The sequence below is a fragment of the Liolophura sinensis genome, chromosome 6, assembly GCF_032854445.1.
Source record: "Liolophura sinensis isolate JHLJ2023 chromosome 6, CUHK_Ljap_v2, whole genome shotgun sequence".
In the NCBI taxonomy this organism is placed as follows: Eukaryota; Metazoa; Mollusca; class Polyplacophora; order Chitonida; family Chitonidae; genus Liolophura; species Liolophura sinensis.
In genome coordinates this window covers 11925194-11949902 of record NC_088300.1, presented here as the reverse complement: position 1 = coordinate 11949902, position 24709 = coordinate 11925194, and the positions used below count along the sequence as shown (strand labels likewise).

The window sequence follows — 24709 nt, the reverse complement described above, 5'->3', positions numbered from 1 at the left end:
AGACTGGAACTGTTTAAGATTCTACAGAGTATTTCATCCAAACAATAGCAGTTTTGTAACTGAAAGGAAACCACCCATTAGCAAGACACTACTTGCGTAGGACTAATTAAAGTAGATGAAATTTCACAGAGGTAATACGAGACAACCAAGGATACCATGGCTTCAATGCTAGGGCATGAAAGTCACACAAGAAGGGGATGGGACAATCAATATAGTAAGTGTCCAATTATAAATGAAAGGGAACACAAGTGTGGCTAATGGTATTAATGATTTATTAGCAATTTTAAGTCACAACCAGCAACTTTACAACAAAGTGATAAAAATCTATAAAATGGTCCATTATATTCATAAATGAGATCAAATGTAAATGAGGGAAAGCTGTCACAAAACTAAACATCTGAAACATATACACACTTTCTTTGTTTTAAATAAATGTGCAAGAGATTTTACTGCTGCTATGCCTCTTCCCCTGGTTATAATTGTTATGGGGAATGTTTAGAAACACTGCCTGATATGTAATTCAAGGCTGCTGACAGTGAACATAAGGAAATTACACAAAATCTGTAAAACATTGGAAAAGTTAAAAACTGTAGGCAATACTCTATTACAACAATGTTTCCAATTTCACTGTTTTTAGGTAATTAGCTTTGAATCTGGCAAAAATGGAACAAAAATTGAGAAGCTGTGTTCAAAATTTAAACGTTATTATCAGGCAGCTGATTAAAACGTGTTAAAAATCTAAAGCCATTATATTGCAGCGTAAATATCTATACAAAATTATATGTACACATGTACATCTATAAGCTATAGTAAAGAACAGTTTTTGTTTTGTTATTAATAACTAAATCGGTAGTACAGTACTGATGGAAGCTAACTTGACCACATAAACTGTGAGTTGGGGTGGGGGGGGGGGTGTTTCATGTTTGTGTAGTTTGTGTACTAGCATAGCACAATTAGTCTGAAGCATCTAGGCAATGTGGTCACAGTGAGTCCACCATTATGCTGGCCACCATCATAAATATTCTTCACTACCGCGAAAATGAAATAAACAAACGGTAAGTGACAAAGTCATCGTTGTGTTAGTTGTAAAACAGAAAAAGTTCTATTTATACTGTGAAGCCAGCTCCAGCCCAATATGACCAAAAAGGAAAGAAACACATACACATTAAATGTTACAGAAGTACATGTTCAAAGTATTAATCATTTTTGAAATTTATAATACTGGAAAGGGGCCAAATTTGGGTTCAACCCAAATATCTGAAGCAATATGCAAATTCTTGCAATTTTAACACATTTTGAAGATTTGTTAAAATATTGATCAAAAAAAGATATAAAATAGCAGCAGTATATGATTTTCTTCGGAACATTAGTGCATACAGAGAAACTGAACTGAACATTTACATACAATAAACTGATCTCTCTAATGAATATTTGGCCAGCTGTCCTTTGTTATAAATATGGGTACTGTGAAATTAAGAAATGAAATTCACATGTATTTGAAAAATGAAAAATTCTGAAAATACTGTACATGTAATATAAACCTGAGCTTCACTGCAAGACAAATATACTGCTGAAATAAACTCATGTAGTATAAAATATGACTTTCTATAAACATAAATGTGCCCTACTATAGTGTGTATACAATACTGATGGACTGACAAAGATCAGAGCATGGAATAAGCCAATAGTAGCTCTGAATATTGAAATAACAAAGTATGATATTTTATACTAAAAGGAAAAGACAACAAATGATATAAGTGTAGTTATTGCAGAAGAGGGGTGGAAACAGGTCTTAACTAACACAGTCATTTTGTTCCTGCATGCTTGGTAACTCAACAAATCAACTTCTGGAATTCTTACGAAGTCATGGGATACGCCATGTTATAGAAACCGGATACACAACCTTGTGTTACTCATACCCTACGCACATGGCTAAAAGGCAAAATAAGACTAGGGTGACGTCAGTGGAAACAGCTACGTTCTCAGGTTATAGACTTAACTCGCTCCTGATAAGTTAAAAGTGAAAACTGGTAACATGGGATTGTTTCAATTTTCTCACCGTGATTGATTTGCCTACCTTGAACTGTGATATGGGATACTTTATCCATACATACTGGTATATACACTTGGTGGTGGTGTCTTTTCCTTAAAGGGAAAGAAAGCTAAAATATGAAGTAAGGTTCATCATGCAGACAACTGTTAACTATGTGTAAAAATACTTTCATTAATTTTTTTTAGATTTTTTTAAGCGTGTTGACAGGCATGACATGAATTCTGTGGTGGGCTTTATGAGCCATACTGACGGTATTTAGGAACTATGACGTCACATCACCTTTTTTTCCTCATGTTCAGAAGGAATGAATTTTTGAGAGCATTATTTCAGTAATCTTTTACTCTTGGGTTAAAGAGTTATTACAACATTCGGTGTTGTGAATCAAAGTTGGAAAAACTTCCAGAGACATCAGAATTCCTAAACTCTGATAGTACAGTACATAAACCCCACCTTAGAATTCAAAGGTTCAAATAGCTTTAACTCTCTATGCAAAAATCTGAAAAAAAAAGTACATTGATGCATACTTTACAATTGTCTGTATGATGAACCTCACTTCATATTTTAGCTTTCTTTTACTTTAAGGATCCATCATGGCGATAACAAGATTGATATGCCAGAATCATTACTTGAAAATGTCGTGGAATTTCTACAATTTTTCAACTTTTAAAAATATTTTCCCTGGCCTTGGAATGGTTTCAAATGACATACCCATAATCAATATATTTCCTCTTTCCAGACGACAGAGATCAAGCAGTTTTATATTCCTGACAACTTATTACATATGCACAAAATAACATTACTCACGTCAATCAAATCATAAGCAATTACATCTATAATAACTGCATACAAGTACAACTAAAATCAACTTGCGAGAATATAACATCTGACAATATTTGTAAAAAAAGCAATCTTTGATAATGATTAACCATGACGTGTTAAAATCTACATCTACAATAAGCCTTCATCCTTGGAAGTTGGAAGCCACACGAAGGTTAAGTTAGTAGCATTAGTCACATTTATACCCGCTATTCTGGATTCCCATTCACAAACTCGCTATACCAGATTACATACTTTGTTATGTATACCTTATTATATTACTCATAAAAACATTTTAAAACTTTGGGAAAAATAGACACTTCGTTAAAGTAGATATTTTTAAGAAGCACAGCCACATACAAAGATGCTTGTCACACCAACAGAAGGCGGTGATGGTCACCTTGTCATGGTCACCTTGTCACATCAACAGAAGGCTGTGATGGTCACCTTGTCACACCAACAGAAGGCTGTGATGGTCACCTTGAAATACACAATGACCAACGTGAATACACGTATGTGCAGCAGTGATCATTATGTTCACAGCAAGTTGGAATGTAACATTCAAATTTTACCACTGTGCCTATTGTGCTTGAATATTCGTAGACCTACCTACAATGTAACTGTGGCTTATCACCCGTGTGATATGTAGAACCAAAATCAAGTAATTGTTACTAACTTCAGGTAATAAGCCCTGTTATGAATACAACATACTGCATTTACACACACAGAAACACAGATTTGTGCTACAGTGATGTCTGCAAATCTCAGCAGAAAACAAGATTCTTTATCAGGGGGAGATAACCACGAAAATCCTTTTTCTCAAACTTTCTCCCCTGTGAAGAAAAGAAAAAAGAAATTATTGTAAATTTATTTCAAGCAATTGTTACCAGAAACAAATAATTATGCATTTTTTCCCAGCATCAATTCAGTTACATTTCCCATTATTCTGCAAACTGTGTCTGGGATAAAACTGTAATAAGTGTCAATGAAAACTACTTCCAAAATAACCTTCATATGGTTTCATCCTTTTTGGTTGGTGCGGTGGATGTGAGCACATAAACAACCTTGTAAAATACTTGAATTTAATGTTAGTGAGTTCATGGACATAACTGATAATGCTGGGATGAAAGCTACATGATTTTTTTGTTAATTTTATTTCCTTCTTCAGATGAAATTTTTGTGACATTTACAATGTAATGTCTACACAAGCACAAGGAAAGAACCATTTCAACAATAACAAATGGTATCTGGAAGGAAAGAACTTCCACTAAACACTAAAACTGCTCCAAATTCTTACTGATTTTGGTTTTAATTCTTTGTCATGTGACATGAGAATTAGCATTAAATCATTTGCTCAGACAAAGAAACCACCTGCTTTAGGATTACCCAAATATGCTTTTATGCAGAGTTATATGTGGGAAAGGTTGGTAGGGACTTTGCTGTGACTTAGCTTTATTAGCAATGTCTAAGTAACCCACCCTAACTTCTCAAAAACACCTGGCAGGGTATCTACAGACAAATCAACAAGGGGTAACAGTATGTATTCACAAAGTTCTGCCAAGTGAAGCCCATATTAAATGAATAAAGCTACTGATATGGACCCCATGAGTGTAATACAACCATCTGTTGATCAAAAATGTCGCAGAATTTTTCTGTTAAGAAAGACCCCAGAAGAGGTACCTGCTGGGCTGACTGATCATGTTTGACAAGTCTACAGAATTGAACCCACTACTTGATACAATAGATGGGCACATGCTCCCAATAGAAGCTGTTTTCATAGATATACATGGGTGGTCAGTTGGTGGTTGGGGATTGAGGTTGTGATTTACCCACATATCTTGGTGGGGTCCCCACAGTGGAGTTTAGTAATACCTGCTAGCTGGGTGGCTGGAGACAGAGGTTCAATTCTGTGTCTGGTCATACTATAGATTTTGAAACATTAAGGAATCTAGCCTTTGGCGTTCAATGTAAGCTAGCACGCTGACCATGATTCGCACCAGAGTCCGTATACTGTTACTGAATGTCTGCAGATTTAGAATTTAGCAAGGCAGAAATATGAATAAGTCAGCATTATGAAATTGGTTTGTCCTAAATAATGCTGAGCGTGACATTACATCCTTAGCAAACTATCAATCTGACAAACAGGTAAGCTCATGCCCAAGGGTGAACTGACCACTACAACAACACAGCTGTCTTACCCTCAGGGGTGAGGGTCTCCAGACACAAGCGATCCAGTTTGTTAGCACAGGTCCTGAAGGGGTCTGAAACAGAAATCAAACCTGTACTAAACTATGATACAAACACATTCATTCACACATCTCATGGCTGTGCAAAGACCTTCTGAGCACCAAGACTGCTGGATCCAGGACATTTCCCTATAAAGGCATTTTACTCAGTGGAAATTTTCCACTTCGGACATTTCAACCTTTTATGTAACCATGTCAAAGGGACCATATCTTAGATTGAATATAATCTTCACAACTTTATTGGGCCCCTTACAGCAAATTTTGCCCTACTAATCCCAGAAACTAAATCTGTTTATTGCTCAATCAACTTAATAAAAGTTTCAGTTCATAAACTGAGATTATAGTCACATAAGGCAGACTTAGTACTAAGTTGATAACATCTTCACATGAGCTGAGGACTTGTTGCTAATTAGGATCAACAACAAGAAGCCTATCTGTGAGTAATCACTTGACTTAACCTCAAATTTTGCCAAGGACCACTTCACTACTCATTCTGGGAATCCTGTGGATGCCAGAAAGGTGTTTTGAGGTTTGTTTCGAGGTTAAGATAAGGCCCTGCTTGAAAAATGTAAATCCCTGCAACAAACATAGTCTTTATAAAATGCAACATGTATTTTTTAAAAAAAATGCACTTTCACAGCAATTTTTAAATCAAACACTGAACACTGTCTCCACCTATTATGACTTGGACAGCCTATCAGATGACATATGTCTTTATGAGTCACTAGAATAAATGACTGTATTTGATTTATTTATATGATAGGTGTTTTACACTGTACTCAACAATATTTCACTTATACGACAGTGGCCAGCATTGTGGTGGGAGGAAAGCCATGACCATCTGCAGGTTGCTGACAGAACTTCCCACATACATGACTGTATTTGACCTACATTTTAGTAAGGTCACCAAAGAATGCTAGTTTGACCGCTCTAAATCAGAAAGATAACAACATGTCTTATGGGATGTGTTTTTTCTTCAGAGTATACATTTTATAATATCTCAGCCTGTTTTTTGTTAATAAGTAAAAATTTTATAGCCACAGACTTAATGGCGACTTCACAAGCGATTACTATTGTGACTGGTATGATTCCTGGCTGATGCTGTACATGTATGTCATACAGTTGGTCCCACCACTAGGACAAAATTATGAACTAACCACAATTTCAAGCCAACTGTTCCTTTGTAATGTGCTACTGCTGATTTAAAAGCTCTTATGAAAATCTGTGGCTAAGAATGGGTTTTACCGAAAGAAAAACCCAGAAAAAAAAAAGAGAAAAAAAACAGAAACTGAGCCTGTAGAAATTCTTGGAAGTTGTGAACAGATAACAGTAACAGAACAATTTCACATATGCACAATGGAAATGACAGTAACAATAATATTACATGCAACAATACTGAGCACCTGGAAGCTGTTTTTACAATTTACCCTGAGGCAGTCACACTAAATCAAAATCACAAAACTTGTAACAATATCTTCAACAGAGCACATAGCTTGGGGTGATAAAGCAATGGTAAACAGGGTAAAGAGATGGATCATGGACAAATAATTTTAGAGTCACAAACTATTGGGTAAATGACAAGGATAACAGATACTGATGCTATGAGTATAAAACAATTATACTGGTTCTTCATGAGCAAAAACAGAAGGATAAGGTATCGTGTCCATGTGTGCTAACAATGTGGAGTGATGGAGTCTTACGGCAGGGATGTACTGGTGTGGATTGAGGGTTAATACATATATGCAGCTGGGTTAAGGGATCTTCATGCAGGTAACAAATTCGGACAGTAAAACAATCGCACTTGCACATTTTACTCGCACAAATTCAGAAAGAACAGGGATGCTGGTGGGGAAGTGATGACTGTGCAACAAAACACTCCTAATGACCATACCTATGGTGTTTTCTGATGAAGGACCTGCAATCATAAAATGAACATTGAGGTGACTGGGCTATCTGGACAATCCACACAAAATCCAACATTGTGCTCCCACGGTTTCTAAACCATTTTTTTTCTAACCATACATGCGCACAGTATGGTCAACATGCCTACTCTTAGCCACAATATTTTGTATAGCCAGAGTCCCATCTTCTATCCCGCTTTACACTCAAGGTCACACTAGTAACCTTTAAAATTTACATAGTAATGACTTCTTCATTATCATGGCAGTATTTTTTTATTACAAACCCCAGAAGGTCTGCAAATCAAAATTCCTTCATGTATTTATTTGATTGGTGTTTTGCGCTGTACTCAAATATATTTCGGCGGCAGTATTGTGGTGAGAGGAAACCATGCAGAGCCCGGGAGTAACCCAAAACCATCCACAAGTTGCTGACAGCCAAGCTCTGAGACAGATAAAAGCCTGACTTACTTGGGAGAGTGGAATCCACAGTATCCTCAGCTGGGGTGTTGTACTTCTGTATCTTTAGGTTGACACAAGTCTCTATCAGGGCATCCATCAACTTTGCCTAGAAATCAAGCAAAAACATTTCTGTTTTATCTGACTGGTGCTTTACATACTTTATTGGTCAGTTAGTGGACAAGTGGCCTTAAAACACGGTCTATTTACCGCTCCATGAGAGCAGGTGCACCTAGCAATTCCCTGTCCACATCTGGGATTGAACCTGCATATCATTTTTTTTTTTTTCTTTGATTGGTGTTTTATGCCGTACTCAAGAATATTTCCCTTATACGACAGCGGCCAACATTATGGTGGGTGTAAACCGGGCAGAGCCCGGGGGAAACAAACAACCATCCACAGGTTGCTGACAGCCCTTCCCACATACAGCCGGAGAGGAAGCCAGCATGAGCTGGTCTTGAACTCACAGCGACCGCATTGGTGAGAGGCTTCTGGGTCACTACGCTGCCCTAGCACGCTAATCTACTGACCAACGGAGGCCCCAAACCTGCATATCAAGTGCTCCTAATAAAAACATATGAATGCTGCGCAAGGCAGTCTGTTATTCAAGAGATCTGTCTCTCTTGAAAGCTTAACAAACCTACTGTATACTTCATACTTTAATGTAATATCTCATAATGTAATTCTTCAACTTTTTCACATATTTGCAAGGCATTCATTCAAGCAACTTCTGAGGGCATCAACCTAAGTAGACTAATAAAATCATACTTTTTGTGAAGCCTTGAAAATCGCCAATCAAATTTAAAAATGTGCATAAATTGCACTGAAGATTGCTCTTTCATATGCAAAAATGTTAAAGGCTTGGGGTACTAACACCATGTGAATAGGTAGAAATGTAAATCTGACAGACCTGGTAGGAGTCGACAATGAGCAGCTTGGTGTTGTGTGCAGATTCAGGACAGACAAACTGTAGGTAAAGGATGGGGGGATCATCCACCTTCTTAGCCTCTTTGTACTGCCAGGAGAAAGTCTCGTATGGGAGAGCTAGCAGAACCTCCTGTCAAACACCATCAGAAATACACCAGAAGAAACAGTGAAATATGTGGAGCCCATTGAATAAACAGACTGGAACAACATGATCGCACAACATTTCCTACCTATAAAAATCGGTTCCAAGCTGTTCAAAAACATATCACTGTCTACGGTTCTGCAGCTATGTTTGCAAGCTGTCGCAACTGTACAGAAACTGTGATATATCACAGAAAACAGGGATGGAGCATATCGTCTGTAAGGTCTCCTTTAAGGTGGCCAATGTTCCTATAATTACACCTGCATTTATAAATAAATTATTCAATGGCTTGAAAGGTACTGCCCTGGCTTTGATGGTGATTAATTTGATTGAGCAGAGTCTGTCTAGTAAGATGAGAAGAAAACCACCCAATTTAACTTAATAAGGACTAAGTAGTCAATTTGCAAAAAAAATCAAAGAATGTAGTGGCTTTTTTGTACTCTGTATCTGGTTTAGGACAAGTAAGGTTTTCCCTCTTTTCTTACGTTCTTTTCGCGATCAATGACTGTCACCCCATCAGTTGAGATAGAAATCCACACAGGCTTATCTTGGAATCCCTTTAGAAACTGCAATCGGCTTGTTCTGTCAATGTCACCGGTGAAAAATGCTCCTCTGTAATAAAAGTGACAAAAATTTATTTGTCTTTATTTGTCATATGTAAGCCTTAATCATCCCACCTACAGTATGAATACTTAAAGAAGATTCCGAGGAAGTCCTCACTGAGCACACCCATACAATAGCTACATTGATTGTATGAGTGTTCCTCCCCTAGAACAAGTGCTTCAAACTTGGCAGAAGAGGCTGCTGAGAAAGGCACTACAGAACTCATCCAGAAAACGGGGACTTGTACAGAATGTTGACATAGACACTACAGAACTCACCCATAAAAAATGGGTACCTGTACAGGATGTTGAGGTAGGCACTACAGAACTCATTCATAAAATGGGTACTTGTACTGGATGTTGAGGTAGGCACTACAGAACTCATTCATAAAACGGGTACTTGTACAGGATGTTGAGGTAGGCACTACAGAACTCATTCTTAAAATGGGTACTTGTACAGGACATTGAGGTAGGCACTACAGAACTCACCCATTAAACAGTTACTTGTACAGAATGTTGACGTTGGCACTACAGAACTCACCCATAAAACGGGTACTTGTACAGGATGTTGAGGTAGGCACTACAGAACTCATTGATAAAATGGGTACTTGTACAGGACGTTGAGGTAGGCACTACAGAACTCACCCATTAAAAAGGTACTTGTAAAGGACGTTGAGGTAGGCACTACAGAACTCGCCCATAACACGGGTACTTGAACAGGATGTTGAGGTATGCACTACAGAACTCACCCATAAAACGGGTACTTGTACAGGATGTTGAGGTAGGCTCTGTACAGTTCAGGTAAGACCTGATGCAGCTCTCCGCTCTGGTACTGATCTGATACCCTTGTATGAGCAGCCTCAAGATGAGAGGAAAGCCCATCGTCTGAATTCTTAGACCACAGCCCTGAGAATGACCACTTTTTCTTTAACATGAAGTCTGGGTAGAACTGCTCCAGAGAGGACCTACAAAGTAAACACATGCATTTATTTTTTTTGTTTGATTATTGTTTAAAGCTATAATCAAAAATTTTACACAATGCATAACAAACACATTGGCAGGCAGTGTTGTGGGGGCGGAAACAAAGGGCCCAGGTTAAATGGATCTTTGACAAGTTAGTGACAAACTTTTCAATGTGTTGTACAGATACGTACCACATTGGTGAAAGACATGGTGTTCAACCCACATCAGAATTCACAAAATGTCACACAAAAACTGTCAACTGCTTTTGCCACCTGGGCCTCAACAACAGTGAGAGTAAGGGAATATACAAATTTCCTGTATACTGCCAGGTTGTTGTTAAAATCACAATTATGGTTCCTAGACAGCAGTCTGATCTATGGGTGGAATAAAACCTTGGGAAAAAACCACCACTCAACACACCTTATCATCCCAGCAGAGGACAGGAGTTCAAATCTGACTTCTGGCTTTCTTTTTGGCCATATAATTGATGGCCACATTATGCAGTGTGTTGTACTGTCAAGTGGTAAACTCACCTGTAGAATGCTGAAATATGACTTTTCCTGTCGAACCGTCCCAGGTGTATGACCGCTGATATTCCTGCCAAACGATGGTAATCCTCCGGGCTGACCACATAGCGCCCCTCCAGTACATTAAACTTGGCCTCCTGATACAGGTACAGCAGGGTCTCCCTATCCCTCACCTGTTTACACCACACACAGAAAGAGATTCATATATAATTAATATTTACCTCAGACAGTATTATGTAACTTCCTAAAGGAACATAACCTCTCCAGCAGGTAAGCTCACAATTTAATAATGTACAGGTCGTCTAGTAGTCCAATTATGTTACAAATGTATCAAGACCCACCTTACTTTTCACATGCATGAGACAACTGATGCTTTAGGCAGGTTTCCTGATGACAAATGAAGTTCCATAATGTAACTCTGTCTCCCATTTTCCAATGTTTTGTGTTTTGCAAAGTATAACAAAAAATTTAAAGAACCCATACAACATGTGCTTCCATTCTATTGAGTTTGTACAGAATTTTTGTATTTATGTCCCATTTACTGCTAAAACCCAACTACTAATGTGAATCATAGAATTCAATATATTCAAAACTAATGCATGGATCGGGTCGTTTTTCAAATTTGAGCTGGCATTCCACAAAGTGAAACTGCACAAAAAATTACTAGAATATGACCATACTTAGCACAGTTATCACACAGAAATCAAAGAGGGATAGTCTGACAGACCCAATCAATAGTCGCTGAAGTGTGGGATAAAAAATAAATAAAGACACCAATGGGATTTATCGCAGCAAATATTCCTGGAGGTGATATACCAGTTCTCACATGTAATATACATTTCTATTAAACAAACCTGTGCTTCCTGTTGTCGTGGAAAAAAGACATCTCTTTGAAACATCAACATTGGCTCATCTGGAAATAAAAGCAAAGACATACAGTATTTTACCTTCTGCCCTTAAAACAAAATTTAAATCAAATGGCATTACATTCACAGCAGACGCAACATCCTGATATCAGTTATTTATTTATTTGATTTGATTGGTGTTTTACCCCGTACTCAAGAATATTTCACTTATACGACATCCGCCAGTAATATGGTGTGAGGAAACTGAGCAGAACCCGGGGCTAACCCACGACCATCATGGGTTAGGAAGCCAGCATAAGCTGGACTTGAACTCACAGCGACCGCATTAATGAGAAGCTTCTGGGTCATTATGCTGCGATAGCGCGCTACCCAACTGAGCCACAGAGGACCCTGATATCATTTAAATTAGAAATGAAACAGAATAAGACAGAATAGAATCTTTACTGCACAGATATTCCTGAGGGCAAATGTATAAGCATCTGTTCATAAATAGAGGGAGGTATGCCACACTATCAGTATGTGATCCTCTCAGTACTCAGCAAATACAATCACAAACTGACCATTTCACATTTCATCTTGCAAAATGCTCCGTGATGCACTCTTGTAAAAATGCAGTGCAACGCGTATCTCCTGAATGTAAGCAGTTATGACAAATTACTTTGATTCATAAATTGGAGTACTTTTATGAATGACCTAAAACTTCTGCCTAAATTACAGCATTTTTATAAGGTAACAAATGTCATGGCAAATTAGCCATGGGCAAAATTATAGGCCATTTACGATACATAATGAATGCAGAAAGGCCACATGGTGTAATACCTTTAGCAATGTCATCAGCATCCTCCTCTGTGTACTTATCACACAGATCTGCCCACTGAGACACCAGGAAGAAGGGTTTGTGATGGGGCTTGAGGCGCAGCTCTGGAAAACAACATCCTGAGAATAAGTCGCTTGTAATAACACACTGGTTATATTTATGGGTAAGGAAGAACAAGAAGCATCAAGGCAAAAGTGTTTCCCTATTTTAGAGCAAGATATTTTAGAAAATATTTGTCCTAAAACTTTCTCAGGAATTCTACAGTTGCGAGACACTAACAGATCGTAAAATATTACCTGAGTTGTTGAAGCTTACACTTTTCCAGTGTTTTATCCAGAGTCATCTAACATTCAAAACACACCTAAAAACATTTCTCTAAGATAAGTAGAACTCTCAGAATTAGGTAAAATGATTCATGGTCTAAGTAAAGATTTAACTAGTTAAGGGAGAGAACTGTGCAAAGCATACCGAGGAGAGGTGAGACCAGCCATAGACAGAACATGGTCCTAGCCTCTGGGGGAAGTTTCTGCTCGGTGAGGACGACCTCAATCAGGTCCTCAGCCCTGGCCTGCTGTCCCTCTTCCATGGTCACATGTATAACAGTCTGGTCACGCAGGTAGATGGCAATCTCCAGCTGAGGTAACAGGACTACAAGACATACACAGGTGACACAAACTGAGATTACAGAACCACTCTGACTAAGGCAAGACCACAGCATCAGATAGACTTCACACTCGTCCCTCCAATGAACCTCATTAAAGGATACATGAAACGCTTTGGTGTTATTTCCTAATGTGCTGATTATGTCATGTAATAACATATAACAGTACAAACAAATTTTTCAACTTTCCCTTTGGGGGTTAAAAATGGCGTCAAAGTACAGTTTTCTTAAGGCCCCCAGAGGTCGGTCCAGAAATTAAGTAGCTGCAGTACTGACATCAACGATGATCCCGGTTTGAAAATAACTCTGTGTGGGGATAGACAGGTTTGGCCAAATTGGGGCAGGGGGTCTGGAGAACAGACTGAATGGGAATGGGTGTAATGGCGGGGTTGAGTATAGTAGCGCGGAGCTGTGTACATGTCACCTTGAGCACACTGTAGCAACATGGTTAACCAGGCTCAGGGCACTTTTGGAGTGTTCAGCGAGTTCCGAGCAAGATCAAAGATGACGTAATTTCTGAAAAAATTTGACCGCTGACAGAAAAGTATCCATAATATAGAGGAGTAAGTAAGAGGTATAAAAATACCCCCAAAATGAATTTTTTTTGACAAAACTTCTGGAGCATGATTTTCCTCATATGGCATCGAAACATAATCTTTGTTTTATAGTTCCTTTTATGAAAAGGTCAGTTTCTATGATGCAATGTTATTTTCGTCACATTATCTGTGTCGTGTATACCAGGAATGTAGATGTAAGACAGGTTGCATACTATCATAGATTATCTGCTGCTTCACTGAAGAATCACACCAATAACATGTGTGAAAGTAGTCATTTCCCCAATGAGTCAACCTAGCCTTAACATGCGTTAAAAGTTTTTGAAATTATTACTGTAGATATATCTACAACCTGATGATGATACAGGCACAGATGAAAGTTAAACAAGGACCGCTTACATCATTCTATGATGTATAATGTTGGTGAATGCTCTTAAATATAAATAGACTGACACAAACAAACCCATTATGATTGTCAAATAATTGTTCGTTAAATGTTATATTCACTACAGTATAAAACATACGCTACAATAACGCATTAATATTATAACTAGTACTTCCTAATGACTGGGACAACAAAATATGCCATGTTCCTAGTAAGCACTGTTTGGGTAATTGGTGAAATTTTAATTTATTTATTTAATTAAGGATCACTTGAGAAACTGATTTTAATTATCATGACAACACAACTTAAAATAAATATTTGCAACCATGATGATTCTAATCAGCAAGTGCCATGATAACTTTGTTGAACAGTATCCTAGACTACACAAGTAGTGTAATTTCGGCATTTTATTTAGTCATCATAAAGAGAGTGATGGCTAAATAAAACGCCAAAATATTGAGTCACAATGAAGTCTTTTTTCGGAGAAACACAATTCCTGCATCCTAGACTATTATTGTAGTTTGACAGTTCAGCCAAAGTTAAGGTCCGTGACTGGAGAACATTAAAGTGGGGGACTTGCACATATTAACCCCTACACAAACTGTTCATTGCAAACATCTTCGTTCTTGTACATTAAGTACATGTACCTGTAGGGTAACAAACATTTAGACCTGATAAACTTTGTTTTCAGCTTCTCTTTTAACTCAGGAAGCAAACTCTACAACACATTCATACACACATTTTACGCAACAGATATCAAACATTTATTATGTTCATGCAGCTTACATGTTCCTTCACAGTATCTTATCCTACCACCCTGTTAAATGAATACTGTGACATAAGTGACACTAACATAATAACTGAATGCGTAAATTCTTACTCTGCATGAAAATTAAACACCATACCTTCCCATTAAATCAAAAGCTATTTTCAATCATCAAGCCATCACCTTCATTAAAAAAAAATAATAAAACCTCATGTACATGTAATCCCAGGTGATGATGGAAAATAGGTCCCAACATCAATTCTAAAATGTTGATCTCACTAAAATGTTAGATCAGGGTTCCCGCTAGGGTGTATGTAGACCTAATGGCCCAACGTGCTCCACCATGACAGCTAGAATACGTACATGTAAGCCAATGGTAGCCCAAACATCCGTCTAAGGATGGGTGTACTCGACTCACCTCTTTCGACTTCAAGAATTTGAGAAAATGCTTTTAAAAGAAACAAGAAATGAACTACTTATGTGCAAGATGATGTGCCTTGACAGGTTATATAAGTCCATCACAGGGGCACATGTGTAGTGGTAAAAACAATCACTCCACTTGTAAAATGTCACAGCAAGATATCATGGGATTGCCCCTCGTATAAGCCATGGAGTCAGATGAAATGTGCCAGAAGCAAAGCCATGGGCCAATGTAATTCACCGGATAATTGCCCACAATTCATAAATTTAAAGCACCTATTTCCATTTCGCTGACTTGCTTGGCGTAAGGCGCTGATACAACAGGAATTTCACTACAAACATCATGTATTACAACAAATCAAAGACTCAACATTGAAGGAGGAATACAACCCTCTTGTACTCTCCACACACCCCTATCACCAACTTTCAGCCTCAATCAGACTGAAAATTTATTTTCTGGCAGGAACCCTGGACATGTATGTGCCTGAAAACACATACTACCTATTCACTGCACATAACTATACATGCACTGTTACATGTACCCGTAACCCTATCCCATTTAGCAAGATAGTCCCGTTGGTAGAGCCATCCAGGAAAGATGTTCTAATTCATGAGTTTGAGACTCACTTGACCAAGTATTTTCAGTGGCCTTACATAAAAACAAAAATCTACAAACTGAAGGTAAGTAGATGTAGTAAGATGTAGATACATTGACAAAAATATTCCAGCGACATGCACACATTAACCATCATGCCACGAAGTATCACCACACTAAGGAACACCATTATATACAGAACACCACATTACCTGGTTTCCTGATTACCTGTCTCCTCCTCATGTCTGCATGCTTTTGTGAGAAGATAATTGGGGTATGATATACAAAGGCATAAATGATGCAGATACAGAGAACGCAGGTTGTATTACATGTACTCATACTAAGTTATACGGTTAGATGTTCAATTTATTACTACCACACTCTACTTTGTGGCAGAAAATCTCCTGTACTAAATACACATATTTGCATATAGTTATACCCTGATTTTTAAACTTTTGGTTGACATGGCTGACAAGCTATCGTTCAAATCAACTTCCAACCTTCTTCATGGAGACAGAAACCTAGTGTTTCACATGACAGATTATCAAGTGACCGAAAACAGGAAATATGCAACAATATTATTTCGTGTGACAAAATCCAGCACAACAGAATGTTAACTTTATACGTACTTGAATTATCAAATCCTGAGTGCAGCTCCTCTCCCTGTCCTTGGTGGGGACTGCCTAGCTGCCCTGGGGTGACAGTTCCCTCATCTCTGTCCATGACAGCACCTGGGACACACAACTCCATCTTAGATCTAGCTACCAGTAGTCGACACTATGAACTCTATACATGCAAAACAATCTGTAAATGTTATAATCTGCACATTGCTAGAAACTCACTCACACAAAACTGTGCTTGCCAAATACAGACATGAATGTACACATACATGTATGCTGCCCAAAATGAGACACATGTACATGTACTCACCAAATCAAGCCTAGTCTATCTCACCTGAACACTGGTGTCGTAAATACCAACTTGAAACATAAATACTACACCACACATGTAATCATTCAAGCCTATCTGAGTTTTACAAGGGATTAAAGCATCTGACAGCTCTCCTCAAAAAAAGCTTCAAAGGTGCCTGATTTAATTCACACATTCTTATGGCATTATTAATACAGGTACATTATACAAAATGTTCTGTATTTCAGTAGTGCTATGGCTCAGTTCATTGTAACAGTGGTGATGTAACAATGTAACCTTCACTGTTGAGTAATATTGTAGTCATGATGTCAGTCAATAGAATCATGCAAGACTACACTGTTATCAGCCTGAGATAAGATCATGAAAATATGTTTTATGGGACAAAGAGACTGTACATGTACTGTTGACAAATAGAGCAACAAGCAGACATTTCAAACCTTCACACAAATACGACATGCTTAACCATGTCCAGAAGCAAGGCAAGCCAAAAAGTTTTCTAATATATTTATACAGTTCACGTTATTACATAGTAGCTATGACAGCAGATTCTTATGAATTGATAGTCAGCAAGTAGGGCTCCATGCAGTGTAAAATTGTGGTCGGCTGCCACATTTATATCAAATCTTCAATTTTGTTGTGTTCACTCTGATTTCAAGTTCAGCTCAGCTCATTAGTGAAATATTCTTGAGTACGGCGTAAAACACCACTCAAATAAATAAATAAATCAACCAATTTCGTGTAGTTATCATCAGTGAATAAATATCTTCAATATGGCATTAAATCCCAACCACATAAATAACAAATAAAAGGAAGTGGAAAGTATACTCAAATAAGACCAGTACAAGAATATGATGCAAGCTAACAGGTATTATTTTCAAAACTTAAAATAAGGTTGGTTTTCTCTGAGTTAAACTATCAGCAATGCCTATCACACACACAGTCTCCTCTATGGTATACAATCTTGACTTAAATACCACTACTGACAACACATTCTCAATACTGTTGACTACTGAACAGAAATGGCACATTACAGAAATATTTGATGGCTACTTCAATCATAGTTATTTTACTTTTATACTCTATAGGCTTCACATATAACATGTGATAAAGCTGATAAACAAACTACAGCCTTACATAAAAGAAATTATCATTTTGGCAATACTTACCTCCAGATACAGTAAATTTTCCAACAGACAATGTTTCATCGTGGGAATCACCAACCAAATGTTTGTCCTCTGCTTTGTTAGAAAGATAAAAAGATTTTAATGCATATATGATAGTCATGGATTGGGCAACATAATAAAAAATGTTTACTTTGATAATGTAAGCTGTCAAAATATACATGTGAATTTAATAATCAGCTCTTCTATCCCCTGTATTAAAACTTTTTACATCTCACAAATTAATGTTGGAATATGTTTGTACTGGAATACATATGCATAAAAAGGCTTGTCGGAAGTCATTTCCTCACACTGTTAGTTATGTTATTTTCTGCACAACCTACTCATTAATTCTTGGCTACTGTTTATTTTACATATGGAATGATGCCCCATGAACATAGCTCAAGCTGATTTACAGAGGTCCTTAGCGCCTAGTGACTTCATATAATCTATTAATTGTCAGACATACAACTTTCCTGGTCAGAGATTGCTCTGACCAATCTCGCAACCCTCCCAGTTTCACGTGTGCTTATGCCAAGTCCATCTAGACGAAGTCAAAATTCTGGCATCTCTCTTTACAGTGAGTTCATCCCTTCATCTTAAAAAAAAACTTGCTGATGAATATCAGAATTTTAAAAGAGCACAATGTGTTCATCTTGATGGACTAGTTTTTTATTTGTATACATGCCTCCGTTCATCTTGACAGGTTGTCGTTGTTGTTGTTGACAGCTCTTCGATGACCGCGTCAGTTCACGATCACCTTGGTCCAGCAGTGCTTGCCGTTCATCCGGTACCTACAGTGTAGATTTATTTACACATAAAACATTCGCGCAAAGACAAACGCACATAGAAAATGACAGCTTAATGATACCTACACCACTACAGGGGCCAACTCTGTTGATTCGTTGCTTTGACTAATACGCATGCGGGAAATCAAAAAAAAAATTACTAGTAGCTCGTATATTTCCAATACGACGGTAAAGGTACGAGAAGGTTTGGCGGGAAAAACGAAAGTGAATTAAATCTATGCGTTGAAACAGATATTCGTGGTATAACAGCTGTCAACCGACGTGGAAATTATAGGTCAATAATTCCAAGGCAAATTCCTAAAACGACATTTATCACAAACCACCACAGACCTAAAAAAAGTATGTACATGTAAAGTACCAAATTAGGACGGAATAATGCAAAGAGAAGCATTTCAGTGTTGTTGGAAAGACGCAAGAGCATACGTCCAAAGTGAATTAGTGAAATCAATATTCAAATCATGTACCATGCTAGTATAAAAGTAGGCGATAATAAAATATTTAAGTACATAGGCCTAACTATAGCCAGCCGGAAACCTGTAACAGGCCAAGCCACACAAAATGTGAACACTATCAGAAGCGAGCTGCAGACCTGTCTCACTGTTCTTTAATTGTCTCACAAATTTTGGGTCTGCGTAACACAAAGACCTATGTGTGTGTATATATATATATATATATATATATATATATATATATATATATATATATCATCGTGTGCACGAAATCATCGTGACAAATCAATTAAGAGAGATTATAAAAAATCATACCTAATAGGATACGTGAAAAGATATGCCAAAATATCACATCAAAATTTTCATTTTTTAGGTATATTTTATCGTTCTCAATAACCCCTAACCCTTTTGTTTTATGCATATTTCCGTCAGAAGTCATTAATATTCAGAAATGACGTCATCGATGAACAAACGCGATTTACTGCATTGGAACGCGAATATGGGCTCTTCCGCCAACAAGGCTGTGTTGACAACTATCCCCACTATACCTGCCACCTCAGCAGGTTACTTAATAATCGGGTTGGCTGCTGAAGCCTTCCACGCTATTTTTACATCCCAGTCAAAGCCACGAGAAACTTTATTTGTTTATATTTTTGTGTACCGGTACTTAAACATTTAGCAAATATGTTATTATCATGTTTGTTGCAGAATATTTTTGTGTAATAAAAGTTATCAGGATAACGGTTCTTCTTCCTGTCAATATGTAGACTTACTATAGTTACTAAAATATTTCGTCACATACCTGGAATAGAGGCCTATATATATATATATATATATATATATATATATATATATATATATATATATATATATATATATATATATATATATATATATATATATATATATATATATATATAGCCATCATACAAATTATAAACTGGCAAACATCGTAGAATATCCCATTCTTTATGCATTACCAGAAAAAATTAGCCATTTCTTCAGATCACAACATGTTCACCCTTCTGCATAATTAGGTATATAATAAGAGCAACTAAACCTTGAAAATGTGTTATCAAAAGCATTGTTACACTGCAATTCAGCGAAAGGTCTGTTTTTACTGTTAAATTTGCAGCGTACGCCTGCCATAGATAAGCAGCTTCTTTATGCCTATAAATTGCGTAGTTACGCATAAAGGTAAGCAAAGGAAAAGCATCGCCTAATGTTCTTTCACAGTCACAATGTAAACTGTATATAAATATCAATCAATTATACACCAACATGATGTCAAGCTACTGCTAACACAAGTGCACAAGTACGTAACTCGATGGTAAGACTATGTTGTAAAGGTATATACAACAAGCACTATGGTAATTTTGATAGATCTACTCCACTTGACTAGGTAGAGTACTCTAGGACAGTACCTTAAGAGGTATGTCGTGAAATAAAACAAAATATTATGTAAATATAAGCACTTTACACGGTGAATGTGCCAACAAACGATCGAGCCAAAACTTTTGCTGACCATCGCATATATCGGCCTATTACACGAGTTGACCTGCATTTTAATACCAATTCGAATATTTTCAGTAATATTCAACATACGCTCTGGGTTTTAATAAGTGCTGTTGTATATAAAGTACATGACAGACAATAGGAGTTCATATATTAGGAATATGCCATGAATATAATGAAACTTTGCCCCTTCAGTACAGGCATGTACCACACAATCGCCGTGTCAGGAAATGACCTTGTTGTTCATATGCCTATCCTTAATGCCAGCGTGGCGAAACGGAGCACGCATTATCACTGTTTATAACTTTGTTGTCAAATAAGATTATAACAGTTCTGAACATATCCAGAGAGAAGTCATGGAATTTCACTTGTATATGAGTATATACAGGTTGTGACAGATCGACTGTATACTAGAAGGCCTATTACACTTAGTCAAGATAAGCTACTAGAGTTGTATTTCTCAACGTATCGCCCTATATTCCCTTAAAACTTTTTCCTTTACCGTTATATATTTACCATGATGTCAAAAAAAACACGTAGACATAGCATTTAAACAAAGCATAAACAGAAGAAATAAACTGAAAACGATTATCCGTTGTTTGTTTGGACATTGCCTGGGCGACGGCCTCAAATAAAAAATAGTGCAATTAAATATCAACTAATCGACAAGCAGTGGGTATACATGTACATCAACTGCGAAGTAATGTTTCCCGATCTAGGAATGTCACAGTTAAACACTTCTGCAGTTTTGTAAGTTGTTAGCGAATGCCAGCTCACACCGGACAAATCAGGTATGACAGGGATTCAAAATGTCAATGCCCGTGTTGACGATATCCATGCATCTCGATTAGACTATGTGTTACGTTTGACCTTAGGTCTATACTTAAAGACCTCCACGCATATACACGTCAAAGCTCAATGCAGATCTTAAATCATAACCTGCATTAGATAAATAGGATTGAAGGCAAGTGTAAGATGTTCAAATCTGTATATACATTGTATATATCGCAACATACATATAACTACTTAGCATATAATAAGCACTGTAATATCGTCTTCCGTTATGTTACCCGTTGTTGCTGTGTGGTCATGTTATCACTTTGTTTTTCTATAATTCTAATCATACATTAGTTTGCTTATCAGTACAATGGTATATATCGATATATACATGCATGAGTGATATGCTCACACACAAAATGTGAATATGAACATTTGCCTGGTGGACTAGCTAAACATGAACAAGAAGTGTAATTATACATAGCCTATGAATACATGCATTCTTACAAAATTAAGCAATAAAAAGGTGTCCGTGTGTTTATGCATCCAAATATACGTGGAAATATGCACATATTATAGTAATATCCATATATATATGCTGTGTGATATCTGAATATGTATACTTACTGAGGTTTCCATGGTTGCTGTTGAGCTGAAATTCACAGCAATATCTCTCTATATATGAGTCTATGAAGCAAGTGATGGTGGTGTTGTTTCGTATGACACCTGCTTTATCACATGGCGGGAAGCAGCATGGACTGTAAGCGCCAATTCTTAGCGTGGAGTCGGCTGCTGATGGTGGAGCTTGGGGTAACAGAGCTGCCGGAGAGGAAGGTATGGCAAGGCTGCTGGAGTCTAGGAGGTTGTCCGGAGACAAGAGCTCATCAGTTAGAACTCAAGAGCTACTAATTCCAGTCACGGTCTGCTTGCACAAAAGCAACGACCGCTGAAAATACTTGGTAATTAGACTTCTGGAGCTAACATCGTACCATGCAGAACGAGGAACCTGAGAGATAAACATATATATGTGTATAGCTACAGTTAAATACAGGTATATATATATATATATATATATATATATATATATATATATATATATATATATATAGGGTTTATTATGTACGTGTGTCGCCTATGGTATTGATCTACTCTATAAACGTATACATAGGCCTATATCACTCCGATATATTTAATTGCAGAATGGGCCTATAAACAGATGTACACATGCCAGAATATTCATGGCTGGAATCTTACCTACATATAGATGCATCCAACGGCTATTTATGGCACTCAGTCTCTTTCAGTCAAGATTGCGACCGACACCCGTCTACCTAGTTTGAAAGCCAGCGCACCTGTTCATGCTACACTGTCAGCCGCCTGAGTGACTCAGGTACGCCGTTTTATGTTGAAATCAGCGTGAGTGCGGTCAGCTAAGCTAACACGCACTACACTTACAAGTGCCTTGTATTATCTCACGCCAAAATGGGTCACTATAGGAATCTTTACAGGATGTACATATACAGGCCTGTGTGTATGCATGGTCAGTGTAAACACCTGTGAATGACGTGTGTTATAGCTCCCGTCTATGACATTCTATAGTCTTGTATGTTTCTTCGCAATTCGGCTCATATATAATATATTTGTGTCTTTTGAAAAAAAAAAACTTTTAACATAATAGTTACATTTCACAACTTGAAAATATGTATAGTATAGTGAACTACATAGTAGTATTAAAAGCGGCTCTTTATATGTAAACAAATATCTCGAAAGACTTCATGTCCTTCACTACTATACAATCCGATAAATAACGAACAAAGCTAAAGAATGTATTCACGTGGGTCTATTACATAGGTGTACAGATACACGCACTATACATATATATCTTCTATCTGCTTTTTCATGGTTGTGTGTGGGCCTGGCATATAGTCTATATCAGAAGTCTATTTAAACTTCTTTTGTCATATATATGCTGTCTAATTGGACTGTATTAACAGCACAACTTATGCACTAAATACGGGCATTTATTGGCTTCATACATTGAAGACCCTATATATATATATATCTATATATATATATATTTCCCGGCATGATAACGAGACTGCATAAGTAGGTTTATGAGGCGATTATCTAAGCATCCCGAACCTCACAAAATATAGGTAATCTCTTTATACCCTGTCTATATTTAGTGTCGTGTCATGAAGGGCTTTGGCTTCGTAACGACATAGAGGTCATTTACGCTATCGATTTGTTCCATTTTTAGTGGGGCCTCACAGCAGGGCGTAGGCAACTTAGGCAAAAGCGAGGGGTGAGAGAAGTGGTTACTGTGCTTGCCAAGATGAGCGACCATGCATGAGCCGCCAAGGCCTCGAAAGGCGTGGCATCAAAAATAGCGGTACACGTGTCTAAAGAGAAAGACACGCTGAAGATATATATCAATTCTCAAAATAGCCGTTAGGTCATGTACATTTCTGACAAAATTTAGTTAAGGGGTCGCTTTTTATACTTTAAGTTACTTCCCACACATGTATCTAACCTCAGAAAATGCAATCCATATAAAATGCCTTCGAATATCACAAATAGGGCCAATGAACGCAGCGTGGATGTGTTTATATTACAAATTGTTCACTCAAAGAGAATATACGATTGGACTTAACAACTCTGTTTATATCTTATACATTTGATGCTTCTAAAATCTATATTTATATGAATCAATAGATTTAAACTACCAGCTGGAAAAATACACGTTGCACCAAATCTATAAAGGCATATGGTGTTCACTGGAAATTTCTTCGGTGAAAACTCCTTCAATTGAATTCTTAAAACACTTCTCTTTCTGTCTTATTGGTATATTGATATACTGATAACAACATGTATATACGTGTGCATGGTAGAATTCGAAGTCGTACAAAATCGTCGCATACAAACGATCCAGCAGTCTCATGCACGGTAAACTGTTTACCGCTAATCAAGTCATTTGCGTTACCTAGAAAAGATATACAACTCCACAGAGAGTGAATTAATGATTATGGCTTAACGCCACGTCGACAATATTTCAGTCGTATCGTGACGTAGCTCCATAGAGAAATGTTTGTCCAAAAAAAAGTTGTTAGATCACACCATCCATTAAAATCGGAGACACTTTAATGCACAGTTCCAGCTATGTTGAATCTAAATGGCGACTATAATTCAGGATTTCAGGATTTTCATAAGCCATCAGGCGTTTTTTTTTTCTCTCCGAGTTCTGTCAGCTCTCTTCCACTTATAGGCCTAACCTGATCACTGACATACATACACGTACATGTATGCCACTGAAATAACTACTGTTGTGCCTTACCCCTGGCACTTAGGTTTCTTCCACCCACAGAACTGCCC

The 24709-nt window shown here is 37.4% G+C and overlaps 1 protein-coding gene across 7 annotated transcripts; it reads right to left on the bottom strand.

Moving 5' to 3' along the window:
• Positions 1 to 22705, bottom strand: LOC135466839 (putative FERM domain-containing protein FRMD8P1). 7 transcript variants are annotated; one of them, XR_010444154.1, is made up of 17 exons: positions 22592 to 22705; positions 21965 to 22343; positions 18476 to 18581; positions 17794 to 17865; positions 16327 to 16428; positions 12785 to 12964; positions 12319 to 12420; positions 11488 to 11546; positions 10640 to 10806; positions 9893 to 10108; positions 9027 to 9153; positions 8383 to 8529; positions 7485 to 7581; positions 7007 to 7030; positions 5068 to 5130; positions 3350 to 3702; positions 2 to 3316 (listed from the first exon to the last, which is right to left on the bottom strand). XR_010444154.1 is itself a non-coding variant. In XM_064744564.1 (16 exons), the coding sequence occupies exons 2-16, from the start codon at positions 21974 to 21976 to the stop codon at positions 3689 to 3691; spliced, it is 1488 nt and encodes a 495-aa protein (XP_064600634.1). In that variant the 5' UTR covers positions 21977 to 22343; positions 22592 to 22705; the 3' UTR covers positions 3325 to 3688. The 7 variants fall into 7 exon arrangements, 5 of the variants coding, with proteins under 5 accessions (XP_064600634.1, XP_064600631.1, XP_064600632.1 ...); XR_010444155.1 differs by lacking the exon at positions 7007 to 7030 and having other exon boundaries at positions 1 to 3316; XM_064744564.1 differs by lacking the exon at positions 2 to 3316 and having other exon boundaries at positions 3325 to 3702.
• Between the last annotated feature and the right edge of the window lie 2004 nt (positions 22706 to 24709).